This window comes from Aristolochia californica, unplaced genomic scaffold, assembly GCF_029961685.1.
Source record: "Aristolochia californica isolate CCGP_79_NKW_82.1479 unplaced genomic scaffold, dmAriCali1.0.hap1 SCAF_15, whole genome shotgun sequence".
NCBI lineage: Eukaryota > Viridiplantae > Streptophyta > Magnoliopsida > Piperales > Aristolochiaceae > Aristolochia > Aristolochia californica.
The window spans coordinates 960,390-979,107 of NW_027181826.1; the positions used below are offsets into that span (position 1 = coordinate 960,390).

The window sequence follows — 18,718 nt, forward strand, 5'->3', positions numbered from 1 at the left end:
GACTGAAACTGTAAACTTAGTACTGGTTATATAAAGAGAAGGTTATATAATTTGTTAATGCATTCACCCATGTAATTCGGTATGAGCACTTTTAGCACTAAACCTTCACCTGCAGTTGTGGCCACAGTTTTTTAGTCCTTCAACGTTTACCTCTCTCAAACACAAAAGCAAGTTCAGCTCCTGCGGACTCCCACCCCCACACTCACAACCTTTCAGTTTTCATTTTTTTGGGTTTCAGCCTCTTAACTGTATCTTCACAAGTTCTGCCATATTCAGGCGATTGAATAAGAAGCCATCGGTGATGCAAAGATGACAAATCTGGGCTTCGAAGAACCCCAGTAGCATTTTTATAAGAGCTGCAAAGACATAAAAGCCAGGTAGGCCAATTATCTATACAGAAAATGCGACACATTTTTCACAACAAAAGCGAAAGAATTACTCTGTGCCTTGTGAAGGAGTTGAAGTGAAGAGGATCACCACAACAAAAGAAAGTGGGCAACCCCTTGGGGTGACAAATAGTATGCAGGTACTCGAGCAACCTGCACTCCAATTTGGATACCATCAGTCATTGCCAGATGAAAAATCGAGAATTAGGTATCTGTATTTACAAGCAATGATATAGATGAAGGGGGAGAACTTACACGGCCTGTTTGGTCAAGAAAAATGAGGACCTGCATCAAGAAAGTTACAGATAAAATTGATCTATGCGATAAATCTGCACGAGTCTACTTCAATGTGGTTCCTGTCGGTAAAAGTTTTATCACGTTCCGCTGGGAGAACAGTGGTCAAACGATCTTGCTTTGTGGAGCAGTAGAGGCCCCCTTGACTGGTAGTTTTGGAGCCATCATGTTCGGAGGCCTTAGCCCAGCACTTGCATAGTTGACTATGGATTTGTTTGGAGGGATAAATGGGGCCATTGGTCGAGACGTGGAGGCAGGTAACCCAAGTCGAGCAGCAATTATTTGAGCCCGCTCATGGTAAAGCCTTTGTCTTGCTCTGTCCAACTGTTCCCTGACTCTCATAATCAGCATTTCCATCTCAGTAAAGAGAGACAACTTGGTCTCCAACTTACGAAGCTGCAGAAGTGACCAACAATAGTAAGCAGCAGAAGTGAACAAGAATGGATTTGCTGGCTCTTGAGAAGCAATAAAAAAGGAACCATGTAACATGAACAACAAGAAACAGCAAGAATGTAAACAAGTAGGTTTTTTTAGGAAAAAAGTATACAAGAACAATGAAAACATTTCAATCAGTTTCTTCTACCTGCTTATCAACCAACAACGAAGCTAGCTCTCGAATTTGGTCTTCCTCTTGGATTGCAAGAAGTTTTGCCTTCACAGCAGCAGCAGATAGAACAGTAATTGCAGCTCGCTTTATCCGTTCGATGTCAGGGTCATCTTTTGTTTCTGTTGTACCGCCACTTTCGTCATTTGTATTATCTACCGCTTTGGTATCATTCTCAGCTGGACAATACACGGACAGAGCTTAGTGAGACTACAAAAAGAAATCGAAATGCATTTGCCTAATGTCCATGAGTGTGCAAACTAAAGTATTAATGAGGTCACTTCACAAGCAATACAAAGTAAAACAGGAAGTAGAAAGAAAAATAGAAAAGAAAGTTTCTTATTTCATGTAGAACCAAATGCCACAAAGTACAATGGTAAGAAAAGATATCTATGGTAGTCTGCAGGCACTGTTCACATCATCCAAGTGATAGAACTGACATCTTTAGAAGAACACATAATGATTCAATTGAAGTGATTCGGCTGAAGCTGAATCATTACTGCAAGGTGTCAAGCTCTATTACTAGAAATTGCCAGTTCCTATTATAATTGAAGGAGATTCAGGAATCAATATCAGTTGGATGAAGGAATCTGCTCCTCTACCATGGAAAATTCTTCATATCTTTGAAGAGATGCATGATATATGCTCTATTTTTAATGTATCTTGGTAGCATACTCAAGGGCTGTAAATAATTTATAGGATGATGGCCATGAAGTGAGTCTCCTGCCAATCTTTTGATGGTTGGAAGCTCCTTTCCCATCGTTGTATGAGGGCTGGCCCTCTTCTTTCATTCAGTGCAATCTTCATTAATTAAGCAATGAAAGTCAATCAAAACTAAAAATAATTAATTAACCTAACAAAATAACACTAATGCCTTGCCATATCACAGACATTACAGGATTTAGACTGACAAGTGGTAGGTGAGGCCCCTCGGTAGTTTAAGTGGATTCCAGAAGCCAAGACTCACATTTCTTCCCTATTTAACCATCATACTTGATCATCTATACCCTGTAATTTGCAAGTATGATGGTTTTTTTCATCAAACTTGCAAATTACAGGGTATAGATGATCAAAGATCAAAAAGTTGTATACCTGTATTCTCCCCAGTTGCAACTGTAGAAGTATAACAAACTGTTTGCTGGAGCTCTTTCTCCTCTACTGGAACTGAATCTGTAACCATTTCTGTATCCTTTGCCACCTCTGGACATTCTCTCAAAGATTCCTTCATACTGGCTCTAGTAGTGTCCTCTTTGGCTGAAGCTAAATCACCAGATTCTTTCAAAACAGCACCATCTGGTCTTGACTCTCCAGATCCAGCATTATCTGCAGATTCCTTTATGGTACCTGATTGAACATCTCCTATCAGGTTGGAATCACTAGGCTCTTTCTCCTTTTTGATACTGGACACAGCCTCCCCTTGCAAATCTAAGTCACTTGTTTCCTTTGTATCAAGTGAAATCTTCTTACTAGATTGAGGCTGTACTGCAGATTCTTGAGCAGGAATCTGAGATTCCTGTGCAGCAATTTCATTGCCATCAGACTTGTCAGTTGCCTCTGTTACCTCCTCTTTTGGAGCCTTCCCATCAATGATATCAGCGGTGCTACCACTGCCATCTCATGAATCAGACTTTTTAATTTAAATGTTCTAACAAAATCAATTCCACATACAGATGAGCCACAAACCTCTCACAGACGGGAGGGTCCTTGTCATTTTGGGGTGGATCCTGCTTGTCAGCTGCAGGAGTATCAATCTTACCACTTGGAGGATCTTCAAGTAAGAAGCAATGCCTTGCAGCCAATTGAATGGAGGGAGAATCCTCGGACATGGCTTTTACTGAACTCCGGGCTGATGCAATGGCAACATCATTTCCCACCAGTCCTGCCAAGTATGCAGCCTACAGAACTCTGTTAGCTGTGGAGAGCAATACTGAAGCATGAAACTGAGGACTCAAAACTCTGAATACTAATAATATGTGGATACATTTCCTCGACTTACCAATGTCATGACTGGATTTGCGGCTTCAACAAAAGAAAGGAGCCCCTCTGTACTAGGCAGAGATCCAACAGACTCAAATGCAGCTTTAAGAGCATCCAAGGCAACATTGGAGTCACTTTCTTCAGCACTGTTCTCTACTTCAATCACATCTTTTGGCTTCAATGAGTCCCCAGAAGATGGAACCGGTTGTTCTTCATTTGTTGCAGTCAAAGCATCCTTTGCTCCCTCAGTATTATCTGAAGTAGATGGGTCTTTTTTGGAAGTGTCCACATCTGCATTGCCTTGGGGACTCACATCAACATCATCCTTGCCTTCCAGGAAAGGATCCTCAATCGGCATTTGCACAAAATGCAGCATACATTGAGTCTTTGTCTTCGTAGCAACATGCTCTGCAATTTCATTCCAATTTTCACCGTAAAGCTCCAATGCTTCAAGTAGAAGCAGAGTCTCCTGATCTGTCCAACTGCCACCACTTACACCAGGACCCTCAGCAGACTCCATTAGAATGAAATCTGCTGATGTCATGCCAGAACCAAACTTCCCATCATTATAGCACTCCATACAAAGATCAAAATCTGCCTGCTCAAACAAGTATTTTATTAGTGACAACTATCTGAACACTGGAAGTCGCCTATCAAAATGAAGAGACATGCCTAAAGAAACTAAATGAATGAAAAGGGGAAGAAACTGAAAAGAGAGAAGAAGAAATGCAATGTGATCGTAAGAGTTGTGCCGTCTTCTGACTTATGAAAAATGACTTATACAAACCAAAGTGCTTCACAACAGATGGTATTAGAGACATAAATAATAACTTATGCCAATCCTTATAAACCAGCACTATTTGAAACGAATGAGCACTTTACATATGAAGAGGACTTAAAAATGTTTTATATCCATCACTGCTTGGATCAAACACAATACTTTACACCTGTGGAGGGCTCAGAGATATTTGTGGCTAAAAATAGCCCTAAATCTTAAAAACCAGAACAATCAATTGAATGCCCCACCACATCCAACTGTAGGTTAGCGCAACGCACCAGAAAGCCACTCCTGTGAGTTAACACGTGCAGTCCAAATAACTGCTTATCTGATCATTTTCTTACAGCTTAATTTTTTTTCATTTCAAATGCCCCTCCTTCACTTTCCCTTTCAATAAGGAGATGCCAAGGTGAATACATTTCGGTGAAAGAGTTCCTGTTCATCCTCTTTCTATTTGAAGTAAAGAAAATGTATGGATACTTAAAAAGATTTCAATTTTACGAGTCTAAAGACATAACTGACCTGTGTCTGGCAATGGTAACGTTTGCGTGAGCAATCTGCAGAACACGAGTTGCAGTGGTACTCAACAGAAGGGCCCTCAGGCCTCACCAAGTCCTCAAAAATAGCAGAATCTGGAAGCAATCGAGGGAATGCTGTCGGTTCTGACATAGTTGTCTTTGCCACTGAAGGACTGGACTGAACCAACTCAAAGTTATAGAGCTTATCGATTAAAGATGATGCTTTATGAGAGACATCCACTTCGGTGGTGCCAGTTGCAGACTTAGGAGGGAACGGATGAAAATTAATCAAACCCCACTGATCCAAAAAATCAAGGACTTCTTGTTTTACATCAGCATTTCCAACAGAGATTTCAGATAAATCTTTCACTTCAATATTTGTCTGTGGATCAGTATGAAATTTCTCCATGATTGCATTTCGTATCTGCTTGTATATATCTGAAGTTCGCTCCTCTGACTTGCCATTGAAGAAAGAAGCCATTAAACGCTCCTCAAGAGGATGAATTTTTGTCCACGAGAACCAACCTAAAAATGATAACAGAACGCACTCAGTTTAATAAAGGGGCAGTCTTTCTTTCTCATTAGTAGTGCTACTTAGTTAGAAATTCAACATCTTCCTTTGCCAAGGAAAAGTTTTTGTAAGAATTTTTATTTTATTTTCTTTTGAAAGAGAGAGAGAGAGTTGGATGGGGGATTCGGAGTTTGAAGACTCCAGCAACAAAGTTAAAGATGAACAAAAAGCAGAAATATCGAGAAATAAAAGAAAGGGTTCAGATGCTTGAACTTAAAGATGAAAAACTAAGGGCGACAGGGACATCCGAAATAACAGAAAATCAATTGCTGGGGTAAACAAGAACTCGCGCAAAATAGATCCAAAGCTTCCTCTTCCATAAAAATCCTAGCGTTTCACATAAAACAAATACAAAAGAATTCACACAGCTAATACACACACAAAAAAAAAAAACACCTCAGAACTCACCTGCAGGCGTGGGAACAACGTGAGCATTTGCTTCTCGGGATTTAACAGCTTCAAATTCCAAATCAATAGCCGGCTCGTGAACCTTCTCCTCCTCCTCTGCCACAACCAAGTCCCCAGCTGCTGCTGCCGAATCTCTGGTGGCCTGAACAACGTGAAACGGCCTGGAATCAGCCGACTTCTGCTGGGCGGAGGCAGGTGCAGCAGCGAATTTATTTGGAGATTGTCTGGCTCTGGTGCAAGGGCCATTATGGAGATGGTGGAGTGAGGCAAGGGGCTTTTCCTTCGCTAGACGCTTGGAGGGAGTAGATGTATTGGTACCGCCGCCGCCTGCAGCAGACGCTTTCCTTTTCAACCCACCTGCTCGCCTTCTAGAACCTTCGACAACCACTTCCGGCAGCGTATGTTCAGCATTTGTTTTGCCTCCGGCGGCGTCTTCTCGGCCTTTGTCTTCCATTGCTTTCATCGAGCCTCGAAACTGGAGATGAAGAGAAGCGGTAATGGCATCTCCGACCTGCGCCTGCCTGGATCCTAATAAGAGTCTCTCACCAACTTCGAGCGCAGGTTCAGTCGTGGCAGTAGGTATCGGGAACGACTAGTCCCCGAAACGCATCCGGCTGGAGTTTTTACGTATCGGCCGAGACGCTCATGCGAACGGGACCATGAAAGAAACACACCACGGCAGTCTGGTGCACTCCAAGACTCCAAAGCCAATTTATGGGGGATCAGATTCAACCCTTATTGTTTCAAGTGAGTTGTCTTTCGACCGCCTGAGTTTAGCCCTAGACTCGGGTTATAGATTCAACCCTCTTGTTTCAAGTGAGTTGCCTTTCGACCGCTTGAGTTTAGCCCTAAACTCGGGTTGAGCTAACAATTTACAGAGGCCTGGGGGTATTTCTGACCTTTCACTTGGGCTTTGGTCGCCAGGAGTACAGTCACTCGAGTAGGCCAGATAGGGATTAGGGTTAAGAGTATCTCTTCACCCACGGCGCACGGTCGTACTTCTACGCCAACCAATCCGGTAGCGTACCTCGCGTGGGTCCACATAAACGTACTTCTAGCCAGCCCTCACGCCCGCTCATGGAACAACCGAACGATACGAAGTCACAACATACCACACGAGCGCGCTAACTTGCGCCAATAGGCGATACGGCGTCGCCTGTCCCGGCATTTTATCTATGCTTGCCCCTAGCCTTCATTTCCTCCCCTCGCCTTCTTCTGTTCTAGCAGCCAGAGTCAGAGAAAAGGGTTTTCGTCGCATTTTCGAGTCGTCTAGCACACAAGGATCTGCCATGGCCGAGAGAACCAATGCCGAATCTCGGAACTCCGTTTTGGTCAACATCCCTCACCAGATCGCCAAAGGTACTGTGCCTCCAAATTCGAGGACTTTCTTGTTTGCATTCGTTCAAGTACGTTGTTCCATTTCGTTAGTCCACGGGGAGTTGTGGTTAGTGGCGGGATTTTTTAATTGTTGTTTGGTTTGTTCACGTGAGAGAAAGAAAGGCGGAGTTTGCGGGTTGCGAGGGTTTTAGAGTGGGCATTGCTGGAACCTCGCGGTTCGAGGATTCTGCTTCTCTTTTTGTTTCCTGTTCGGAAATTTCGTCGTTATTGGTTGTTCTTTGGGAAGTTTGATTTTTTTTCACTTATTTGAAGTCATTGGTTGGTATTGTGGATGGGTTTGAAGGTTACCGATTTAGGAAATCTGTCTCCGGGTTTGTTTTTTTTCTCCCTCTTTTTTGAGCTATGTTGAAGTTCTTATCTTGTCGACATGCAATTGTGTCAAACCTGATTTTTTATTCGTTTTTTGGTCATAACTTTACTCAATTATTTTTTTTTCTTTTTTGTTTGTAATTATTGTCGTCTCCCGCTCTCCAGTGTCCATCCTCTTATTATCTCATCTGTAATGGTTCTTTTTCGCAACAACAACTTCTACCGAAACGTTCGAAGTCAGCGGATGTCAATGGGGGAATCCCTTATCGTATAAAACCGTCCAATCCCTTATTTTTTAAAGAAAGGGAAAATGATAAGTCATGTTAATATAGTTATTTTTTTGTAACTTTTTCAATAACGGATAATAACATTGCTGGAGATTGTTCTCCCTCATGTAAGTGCACGACATCTGATTCCCTTTTATCTTTTTTACATTTGATATACTGACATTTAATTAATCCTCCTGCACGTTCACCTTTGAGTATTTTGTACTGTAGCAATATTGGAATTTTTGCTATCTTGTTTTCTTTTTGTTATGGTGGATCACCAAATATAGTCTGGTTTCTATGGCTATGCATCTCAAAGCAATACTATTAACTGGTTGTTTTCTCTCACTGGCTGTTACTAGTATCTAAAAGTTAATCATTCTATGAATCTCTTCCGTTAACTAGGACTTGTTGTTTATGCTTCATCAATGTTGTTGCCACCACCAAAATTCAGCCGAAACAAGTTGATGGAAACTGTTTAATGAGATGGAAAGAAGGAAAGTTTGAAATGTTGTGCTTCTGCTGATTGCCATTTTGGAAATGATATCAAAATCTGATCATAAAATAGCATTGTTTTACCTAGTGGATGATTGCCATTTTAAATTCTGGGTACTTTAGCTTGGCCAATTGTTACATAGTCTTTACCTATTCTTTCTTTCCTTAAAATTTTATAATGTCTTTAGAAAAAATTGTTCTTAAATCTGATGTACGTTCCTGGCCCTTTTTAATGTTGGTTCCTCCTAAATTCATTATAGTAATATGTCTTCGTAGCAGATTTATAAGTTTTAAGATCTTCTGGCAGTTGGATTCCTTGTTTCTTCTCAGTATTATATCATGTCAGGCAAGTCACTTTGATGCATTATTTTATTATATATAACATAGTAAGGGGAAATGGTCATTTCATACCTTGAGCAGTTCTTTCTTTTTATTACTTTGGTTTTTATTCAGTATATACAGTTGTATTCTTTGTATATCTTATTTTATTTTATTTTATTTTTGTAATTGAGTATTGTTTTTGTGTAACTATTTCCTTAACGGTGAAAGGGTAGAAGTGATTGGGTTTCAGGACATGTCTTTTTGTTAAATATGTAGAGAGGTTTGCATTGCAAAACCAATATCAAGGATTGGATGGATTTACTCTTGCAAATTTCGGTTTTTCTTTTTTATCTTATATAGAGCGCAGTCTTTATGCTATAATACTCTTGCAAAGTTTGCTCCATTTTCCTTTGTAATTTTTCTCTTGTTAATATAAATACATCTTTATAAAAAAAAATACTCTTGGAAAGTGTTAATATGTGGTAATGTGTTATAAAGATAGTTGTTTGATACTACCAATTATATTACTATGTTGACCTTCGTAAATCTTAGTAGAATTATGCAACCTGTCAATTCACTCGAAAGCAGTCTGCTTTATTAAGTAACTTTGCTTGTATTACTGTCAGATCTCAACATCTTTTTTTTTTTTTTTTTAAAGATTCTGTAAATTATTCCACTTATTCATGTAGCTATCCTATAGGGATTGGAGTGGAGATTGGATTAACTGTAGATGTATTTGTTGAATCAGCCCTTAAAAACTAAACCGAAACTAGTCTAGAGCTAACCCAGGTCATTTTACTAGTTATCACAATGGCTTCACTGGTTTTTAGGTGAAGGCAGCCGGAAAGTTAGGGCTTGTACCTCTGATTATCACAATATCCTCTGTGATCGGATGGCGTACACCACAATGGTGCATGAAAAGGAGATAAACTTATCTTTTCTGGAATGGGACATGTCACTGGTAGCGCTGGGGGCTCCACCAATTGAGCTTATAGAGGGTCAGAACCTCTTGTTTTTCACTCAGGGTTCCTCTGGGTTTCTCACTGTGGAAGAGAGTTTGGTTCCTTAAATGCCCTGCATTTAGTTGCCTATAACCTGGTGTCGATGCATTACATGTAGTTACCTGTGTCCTGGTGATTCACATGACTATGTTCAAAACAATCAAATTGCGCTTTTACTGTTAACTGTGCTGCCATTTTTTTTTTTTTAAAGATAACTGTGCTGCCATTTTTTTTAAAAGATAACTGTGCTGCATTCGTGACTTTGAGGTAGCTTGATAGTGAGCAGTTAATGAGCTTCCCACACTCTTCACTGATGTAATCACGATTTTCTCTTTTCTAATGTGATTTTTCAGACATGCAAGGATCTGATAATTCTATCCCTCTTTCACCGCAATGGCTTCTGCCAAAGCCTGGAGATAAGCATGGAGCTGTTATTGGGGTAAATTTTTTTTAATGTGCATTTCATATTCTTTGGTTCTGCCGTGTATTTATTTCTATTGAATATGTGGGTATCGTTTTGAATAATCTTTGATATTATAATTGCTGATGTTTATGCATAGCATGAATATCTTTTGGTTGCCCTTCTTATCATGCCAGGCATAGTTCATTTCTGAAGAAAAATGATTATAATTTATGTGATGGTGGTGTGTTACATGAATGCATTGTGCAGTTAAAAAGATATGTTGCTTTTCATGTAATTTCTCATGTGTCGCACGACCGCTTTGCAGGATTCTCATTTAGGTTCTTATCCCAGTCCCACCAATCGCTCAGATGTAGTTAAAACATCGGGAAATGATGATGATAATCATGATGTGGAGAAGAAACGTGATGTTTTTAGACCCTCCTTGATTGATGCTGAAGCTACACGACGAGACCGCTGGCGTGATGAAGAAAGGGATACAAATTCTGGTATCCGCAGGGACCGTTGGAGAGGAGAGGGAGAGAAGGAAGTTGGTGGGGATACTAGCCGCAAGATTGATCGCTGGGTTGAGAATTCCTTGGCTAAGCATGCTGGAGAAGCTCGCCGCTCCATGCCAGAACGCTGGTCTGATTCTGGAAACAGAGAAGTTAGTTATGAGCAGCGGCGAGAGAGCAAGTGGAACACAAGGTGGGGTCCAGATGACAAGGAGTCTGAAAGTTGGCGGGACAAGTGGCTGGACTCTAGCAGGGATGGTGAGGGGCCACGTGACAAAGTCATGGCTCCTTCAATTAATCATGGGAAGGACATGGATAGGGAAGCTGACCAATACACCAGGCCGTGGCGTTTTAACATTTCTCAAAGTCGAGGGAGGGGAGGAGATCCACCCCATCATCAGTCTGTGGCTTCCAACAAACAGCCACCCTTGTTTAGCTATGGTAGGGGCCGTGGAGAGAATGTTGGTTCAACCTTTTCTGCTGGTCGTGGAAGGCCTAATTCCAATAGTGGTCCTATCAATAATCAAAATTCTACTCAGCCATGTTTGGTTGGTGCTGCCGTAGATAAGGTGGAAGAATCCTATGGACACCATTCTACTTTAAAATATAGTAGGACCAAGTTGCTTGATGTATATCGGATGACAGATGTGGGAGCATATAAAAAGCTGTTAGAAGGGTTTGTAGAAGTCGCTTCTCTAACCCAGGCAGATCCATTGGAGCCGCTGGCACTTTCTGCCCCTTCTCCTGAGGAATTGGTAAAGTGGGATCTGAGCCTTCCCTTAATTGTAAGTTTATACTTAATTTGCCCTTTAACAAATTACTGCTTGGACAGACTATTCTGAGGGGAATTGACAAAGGTGATATTGTAAGTAGCGGGGCTCCGCAGGTTTCAAAAGAAGGCTCTGTTGGACGAAGTTCTACAGAAATGAGACGTGTCAAATTTGGTAGTGTGCCTTCTTGAAATGTTAGTTTTTTTGTCCTTCTGAAATCTGTATCTTGTTTAACTTGCTTATCTTTATACAGGTAGCAGAGAAGATTTATCATCATCTATGGATGATGCTAAAGATGAAAGTATTTACCAGGCAAAAGGTGATCATTTGGGTCACTCAGAAAGTCCACTGAATGAAAAGCATCCACACTTTCTTGATCCAGATTCGAAGTTGGAAATGCTTCATAGCTTTCATTCATACCAAGATAGTAAATCTAGTATGGAAGGTACTGTTGTCATGTGCCATTGATTTGTGATAATCATATCTATTCTCCTTAGGGTTGTCCACTTTTTTCCAATTCGTGATGGTGCATCTTCACATCCTCCTTGTGTCTTGTCATGGAGTATTCATATCAATCATTAGCATGCTTCATGCTTTGGTGGTTTTGTCTTGTATGATGACGTATATTTGACTCTTCCACTTCCTCTGTCTCAGAAGCAACTCACACAGAAGCTGATGAGGCAGCAGCTGTAAGAGAAGGCAGCTTGCCAGAAAAGTCTATTGCACATTCAAGCATCCCGTGGAGATCACAGTCAAGGATAGAAAGGTCTCGTGGGCCATCACATGACTTAAGAGACTTTTCTCCTGAAGTCAGATCAAGAATGTCTGATGTAGAATGGGAGAATATAACTGCTGTTTCTCCAGCTTACTACAAAGACGAACGGAATTGGCATGTATCTGAAGGTTTCAATTTGGATATGGGCCGAGAAGTAAATATCAAAAGACAGTTATCTGGAGTAGATGTGGACAAGGAAGCAAAGGTCTTACTGGGACGGGAGGACTCTTTTGTTGCGAGGGATAAAACTATGCTTGTTAGGAGGGGTTTCCCACAACCTTCTCCAGAGGACCTCTCATATTACTATAAAGATCCACAAGGAGAAATTCAAGGTCCATTTTCTGGGAGTGATTTGATTGGGTGGTTTGAGGCAGGATATTTTGGGATAGATTTGCAAGTTCGTGTGGTCACTGCTTCTGCTGACACTCCTTTCTCATTACTTGGGGATGTTATGCCACATTTGCGGATGAAAGCGAGGCCTCCCCCGGGATTTGGTGGACCTAAGCAGAGTGACAGTGTCATGGAGGCATCAATGAGGGCTCAGTTTAGTAGCCCTGGAAGGCTCCCTTCTGTTATAAGTGAGGTTGATGTTATGAAGGGTGAGCACAGGAGTCGACATGAGTCAATGGCTGGGGCTGAGAATAGATTTTTGGAGTCACTGATGTCTGCTGGCAGTACGAGTGGTTCACCATTAGAGAAATTATCTTTTAATGAAGGTGAGTGGCTTTGGGCGCTATTTTTTCCAATTTCATTACAAAATTGTGGTTTTCTCGTTTTTCTGGGTCTCAATTTAGGTTTCATGTCTGATTTGATCTGTTCCTTTCTTAATGATAGGCACACAGGGCTATGTTGGAAACAGTTCATCTGGTTTACCATCAGTTAAAGGGGAGAATGGGACTGATTTAAGTTACCTTTTGGCCCAGCGACTCTCTTTAGAACGCCAAAGATCTATACCTAATCCCCTTCCATTTTGGCCTGGGAGAGATGCTCCAGCAGAAGCATCAAATCCAGAAATTCGCCCAGATTCTCCTTCTCCACTTTCAAAACTGTTGCCTTCCTTGGCAGAGAGTTCTCATCAGATTCCAATGGCTCAAAATGTGGATTTGATATCTATGCTACAGGCAGCATCAGATAAATCTTCCAATGCCATTAATAATGGCGCTTCTGCTTGGGGAAATTTCTCTGATGTTAGATCCCTGAGTAATGCTGTCCAGGTTGGCAGTAATATGATTAAGAGTGGTGGCATGGATATTCCACATAATAAGTCGGAGATGCATCATCTCAATCAACATTTTGCTTCCCCAGAAGCATATGGGATCCCATCACAGATGCTGCCACAACAACTACCTCAACAGCAACATCTTCCTTCCCAATCTTTACCTCATATGCTTAATCAGCAACCTTTGGACCACCCTTCTGGCATGCTGCCACCAGAAAAGCTCGCTCCTTCAAGTATTTCTCAGGATCCTCAAATGATAAATTTTTTGCAGCAACAGTATATGCTATCTCAGCTTCAGCTGCATGCTCAGGCACCTGTTCCATCCCAATTCTCATATCTGGATAAGTTCTTGCTTTTGAAGCAGCAACAGAAGCATGAGCAGCAGCAGCAGCAGCACCTATTGCTACATCAGCAACAGCAGCAGCAACAGCATTTACTGGCTCAGGTTCTTGGGCAGTCTCATTCCCGCTTTAGTGAAGCATCTTATGGGTCTTTAGGAAATTCTGCTCCCATGGATCATCTTGGGGTCCGGCAGTCTCATGAAGCATTCCAGATTAACTCACAGATGCCACAAAACCCTTTATCTTGTGATGATCGTGTTCATGACTCTGCTCGTGATTTGCAAGATGGACAGAAGTCCGGCTTTGCACATTTAACTTCTCAGATGCCCCAGGATGTTAGCTATAGTGTTGACTCTGATGTCTCCTCTTTAAACTTGCTGCATCAAATCTTTGATAACACTGCTGCTCCAAAAGGTTGGGATGCTACCTCCGTTTCTCAGAAAAGTGAGGACCAGGCTGGGAGGTTGTTGGCGCCAGCCGTGGCTGAGGGTTCTGCATTGCCTGCCATGGAGAAGTTGCCTGTGAGTGAAGTGCACGCTGTACAACAACATGCTGCAGTCACACATGTCAGTGAATCAGTTTTTCAGCATGATATAGATGTTCTTGAAGCTGTTCCTGTTAGTGTCTCCAAAGATATGCGAGAAGAGGCCTCAAGTGTGCTTGATTCTGTATCTTCTGCTGGTTATTCAATGAGTGACTTGCATATCTCCCAAAAAGTCAAAGATATAACTTTGGGAGGCATTGATGAAGAATCACAGGGTCACAAAGAAAAAACTCAAGCTGAGGTTCCTGTGGTTAAGGAAGGAAAAAGTTTGGAGGTAAAGAGAACTTCAGAGAAGAAATCCAGAAAGGCCAAGAATTCAAAAGCACAAGCTTCCATTGATCCAGGGAAGGGGACATCGAAGACAACTTCTATTCAGCCCTTGAAACTTGAATTTGGAACAGAGAGAGCAGATTTGGATGCAAAGTCTGAGTTTAGTGTTGAAACAGCAGAAACCATTGTTGCACCATCTTCAACGGAGAAGGCAAATTCCAAAACTGATATGTCTAGCTTAGAAACTGCAAATTCCCACAAAGGACATAATTCATTATCCAAAGATTCATCTGCTGAAGGGAGACCTGAATCAAGAGAACTTGAATCTGGATTACAAAATAACTTCCAAGCATCTTCAATACAGCGAGCGTGGAAAGCTGCTCCTGGATTCAAGCCCAAGTCACTTTTAGAAATTCAACAGGAGGAACAAAGAAGGGTACAGGCAGAACAGTCTGCTTCTGAGACTGCTCCTCCAATTACCTCTTCCATTTTGTCATTACCCCCATGGTCTGGAATAGTTGCAAGCTCAGAGCATAAAAATACTAGAGATACTCAAAAAGATGTAGGAAACTTAGGAACTCCGGAATCGACTAACATGAAGAGCAAGAAGAGCCAGCTGCATGACTTGTTGGCAGAAGAAGTCCTAGCAAAGACGAATGAAAGAACTGAGGAGGCTTCTGTTATGCCTCCAGTACCAGCTTTGACCTCCCAGATGGAGGTTTCAGCCCCAGATGACAATGATTTTGTTGAAGCAAAGGATACTAAAAAGAGTCGTAAAAAGGCAGCAAAGAGTAAGAATGTAGGACGTAAGGCTTCATCTTCTCCGGTTTCTTATATAGACCAATCCATAGGGCCGAATCTTGTGGAGAAAGGGAAACATTCCCGTCAGGTGGTGCAAGAAAAGGAATCTTTGCCAGCTCCTCCATCAGGTCCTTCTTTGGGAGATTTTGTTCTTTGGAAGGGAGGAGAGCAGGTTAACACGTCACCAGCTCCTGCATGGTCAACTGATGCAGGAAAGCTTCCTAAGCCCACATCATTAAGAGACATCCAGAGGGAACAGGAGCTAAAGATCCTGGCTGTTCAACAGCAAGTCCCAGTGCCAATGTCTGGGCCAACTACTACAGCGAAGGCTCAGTCAAACCGATCAACACGTGCAAGCGGTTCTTCATGGCAGCTTTCTGGATCTTCACCTTCCAAAGGGGCTGCATCTATTCATGTTTCTTCTCAATCTAAATCAAAGCCTGATGATGATCTATTTTGGGGTCCTCTTGATCAAACAAAAGAAGATGTCAAACAGTAAGTCTTTATTTCATTTATTTTCATGTTGCTCCTGCTGGGATTCTATTCTTCTTATTTGGTGCTTGGCTCGTCCTATAGAGCTGCTTGTGGGTCTTCTTAGATTATGTGTCTTTGGTTGGTCCTTGAGTCTCTGTAGCCTAACTTGGAGGAGCTTTGTTTTAATCTGGAAGCCGTAGGTTTTGTTCCTAGATATTCACCCTAAAAAAAGACATGATTTTGTTTTGGAGTTTCCTAGGAAACTTTTGTAGATTTTCTATGTGGGTTATCAGGACAAAATCCTTATGCTCAAACCAGTTGGCTGAAGATGTAGAACAATGTGTCATGCAGAGAAGGTAACAGCTCATTGGATCATGTTTCTGTGACTGTCATTGTCCTGTGTGATGTGATTATCACATATGCCTTTTCAGACAGTTGCCATTTATGGGCTAATAGTTCGGCTTGCTATATTTATTTGTGAACAGTGGTTTCTCAGAAATTATGGAGTATTTATGTATTTTTTAATCAAAATAGGAGAATATAATTGCAAAGAGTATCCGTATGGAGCAAATAGTAATTGCTTTCTGATTGATGTACTTTGCTGTTCCTTGATTTGTTTTCTTTTTCTAGTGGATTCAAATTAAATTTATTGATATTATTGTTGGATTCAAATTAAGTTTATATAAATTGATACATACAAAGCGATCCAGACTCTTAGATAGCTGCATGTTCTCAGGATGCCAATGGAATAGTATATATAGTTAATGAGGGAGGGACTTCTTTCGTTTTCTTTTTTTTCTTTGCCCTTTGTGTTGTATTGATTGGTTGCCTTGTATTTTTTTGCTTTTTTGGGTTTCCTTTATGAATTCCCCTTTCTTACTGTTCTGGAAAAAAAGGACTATATATAGTTATTAAGTATATGATAGATAAATGCTGATAAAAATGTTGGAGAGGATGTACTTGTCTTGAAACTGTTGAGTCAGTGGATTGTTCATTTGTCTTAGAGCAACTTCCTTATTATATGCTTATACTTGTAAACATGTGCATTTCACTATTATAAATTCAACTAATGCATGGATGATTGTTTGAATCTCAAAAAACTCACTAAAAGCCAAATTAATGAATTCTTTTCTCATTGCTCTAAAAAAATGATTTTTTTTTAATCTCTCACTGGATTCATGAACCGAACAACTTACGATTTGTCTTTGATCTACATTAGGGTGCTGCTCGTTGGTTAAAATGTGAATTCAGTGTCAGATTTGATGTACTTGATTTGATTACCTCTCACATCTTAAGAGTTTGGATTCATAATTTTTGGTTGGTTGTAACAAACTTTTGCCACATTACTTGAATCTGTAGAGATATGAATAAGATTATTACTGTTTTTTGGAGGTGCGTCAGTCTACATATATGAGATAATTTAGCTATTCTGATTCTCTCAACATTGATTTTTCTCTCAACATTGATTTTTTTTCTGAACAGATTTGAGTTATAGTAGGTTAAATGAAAGAGATCAACTGATTTCATATACAATCTCCTCTTCCAGATCTGGTCATCTTAAACCCAACTTCCTTATATTTTTTCAGGGTTAATTTCTGGGTCTGACCCTCTCAGATACCATATTTGCAAATACGGCTGCTTTAAATGTTATATTTCTTAATACAACTGAGTTTAGGTTTGAACAAAAAGTCAGATTGTTGTGGTTTTTCATTGATCTAAGGATCCTTTTTTTTCATAGAGACACCTGTTTTCTGATTTGGCAATTAGATTTAAATGCAAGGCTTAAATTTCATACTGTCCATTTTTCATTTTTCATTTTTCTCCTTTTCTGTCTGTTCAACCTAGAAGTACTTAAAAATCTCTCTCTTTCTCTTGATTATCTATCTGTCTATCTCTATGGAGTTCATATTATTTTCTTTATTCTATTACCAATCTGTCTTCTCGGAGCTATCCATTCTTCCCCTGTTTATAAATAGAAAAAATTGTGGTAAGGGCATTGTTATATATGATGTTGAAGATGCCAATCATGTAAATATTGTACTTTTAGAATGAGTGAGAATTGGCTGTAATGATTGTTTCTTGGGCTAGAATTTGGACATTCAAATGTTTGCTGGACTTGAGCTAAGGCTCTGTGCACCTTTCCTGTTAAATAGATGTATGTATTTGTAGGTGAAGGATCTTTTGACTCTTTATCTTGCTGTCAGTTTTCGTTTGATCGAGGCTTCTTCTTTATCTGTGTCTAAGCAGGCCCAATTTTCCTTCCCTTACTAATGTTAATAATTGGGGATCAAAAGCAACCCCTTCAAAAGGATCTTATGGGGGAGGTTCCTTGAGTCGGCAGAAGTCCTCTGTTGGAAGCAGGCAGGTTGAACACACCCTCTCATCTTCACCTGCTTCTGCTTCGGTCTCCTCTAAGGGGAGGAGAGATGCTGCAACCAAACATGCAGGTAATGCAGCCATTCTGTTGATTTGCTTTATTTGATTTTATTAAAGACGTTTTACTTACTTTTCATAATTCCTGTTTCCTTTTCTAGAAGCGATGGGCTTCAGAGATTGGTGTGAGAGCGAATCTTTCAGGCTAACTCAGACGAAGGGTATTTTTTCAACTGGTCCTAGCTCATATTGTGAAAGTGCTGTTTAGTCGTGGCACTTTTCCTTAACTCTTTCAGTACTGATTGCATTTTGTGTGCATAATTTTCTTAACAGACACAAGCATTCTGGAGTTCTGCTTGAAGCAATCTACTTCAGAGGCCAGGACGACTCTTATTGAGAACCTTGGCTCATTAGATCCAAACTATGAGTTCATTGACAAGTTCCTCAACTACAAAGAACTGTTGTCAGCTGATGTGATCGAGACTGCCTTTCAATCTCGGACTGACCGTAGAGTATCTGGATTTGAAGCTGATTATGTACATACTGACAGTCAGGGCAATGGTGATTATGACCTAGAAGCCTCTCTTGATGGACCTGCCAAGGGAGGAGGTAAGAAAAAGGGAAAGAAAGGGAAGAAGGTGAGTCCTTCTGTTTTAGGGTTTAATGTCATGAGTAACCGTATCATGATGGGTGAGATTCAAGCCGTTGAAGATTAGCAGGTTTGGAGGTGGAGTGTATATACATTTGTTTGAACCATCTGTAAATGTTCCGGTAGCCTCCCCCCCCCCCCTTTCTGTAGAGAAGCAGAACTGAGTTATCAACTCAAGCGGTTTTGTGGAAATTTTTTTCAATTTGATCTTGATCTTGTGCTTTGGTTATTTATAAATGAAGCATAACGTGGTCGAATCCC

The 18,718-nt window shown here is 40.7% G+C and overlaps 2 protein-coding genes across 3 annotated transcripts; one reads left to right on the top strand and one right to left on the bottom strand.

Moving 5' to 3' along the window:
- Window positions 1-299: 299 nt before the first annotated feature.
- On the bottom strand, window positions 300-6,025 carry LOC137951541 (SWI/SNF complex subunit SWI3D-like). The gene is made up of 8 exons (XM_068798264.1): window positions 5,537-6,025; window positions 4,562-5,082; window positions 3,281-3,859; window positions 2,968-3,179; window positions 2,377-2,891; window positions 1,264-1,463; window positions 642-1,076; window positions 300-539 (listed from the first exon to the last, which is right to left on the bottom strand). The coding sequence occupies exons 1-7, from the start codon at window positions 5,997-5,999 to the stop codon at window positions 786-788; spliced, it is 2,781 nt and encodes a 926-aa protein (XP_068654365.1). The 5' UTR covers window positions 6,000-6,025; the 3' UTR covers window positions 300-539; window positions 642-785.
- Window positions 6,026-6,756: 731 nt separating this feature from the next.
- Window positions 6,757-18,714, top strand: LOC137951090 (protein ESSENTIAL FOR POTEXVIRUS ACCUMULATION 1-like). 2 transcript variants are annotated; one of them, XM_068797668.1, is made up of 10 exons: window positions 6,757-6,895; window positions 9,680-9,765; window positions 10,055-10,996; window positions 11,074-11,185; window positions 11,265-11,456; window positions 11,666-12,502; window positions 12,621-15,456; window positions 17,680-17,882; window positions 17,970-18,029; window positions 18,142-18,714. In XM_068797668.1, exons 1-10 carry the CDS (start codon window positions 6,826-6,828, stop codon window positions 18,522-18,524), a joined length of 5,721 nt encoding a protein of 1,906 aa, XP_068653769.1. In that variant the 5' UTR covers window positions 6,757-6,825; the 3' UTR covers window positions 18,525-18,714. The 2 variants fall into 2 exon arrangements, with proteins under 2 accessions (XP_068653769.1, XP_068653770.1); XM_068797669.1 differs by having other exon boundaries at window positions 17,683-17,882.
- Window positions 18,715-18,718: the final 4 nt, after the last annotated feature.

Coding starts and splice junctions, on each gene's coding strand:
- LOC137951541 (XM_068798264.1), bottom strand. CDS start 5,999: ATGAAAGCAATGGAAGACAAAGGCCGAGAAGACGCCGCCGGAGGCAAA. Junction 3,860..4,561: donor GTTACCATTGCCAGACACAG/GTCAGTTATGTC, acceptor TTGTTTGAGCAG/GCAGATTTTGATCTTTGTAT. Junction 2,892..2,967: donor GACCCTCCCGTCTGTGAGAG/GTTTGTGGCTCA, acceptor ATGAGATGGCAG/TGGTAGCACCGCTGATATCA.
- LOC137951090 (XM_068797668.1), top strand. CDS start 6,826: ATGGCCGAGAGAACCAATGCCGAATCTCGGAACTCCGTTTTGGTCAAC. Junction 6,896..9,679: donor CCCTCACCAGATCGCCAAAG/GTACTGTGCCTC, acceptor GTGATTTTTCAG/ACATGCAAGGATCTGATAAT. Junction 11,186..11,264: donor AATGAGACGTGTCAAATTTG/GTAGTGTGCCTT, acceptor ATCTTTATACAG/GTAGCAGAGAAGATTTATCA.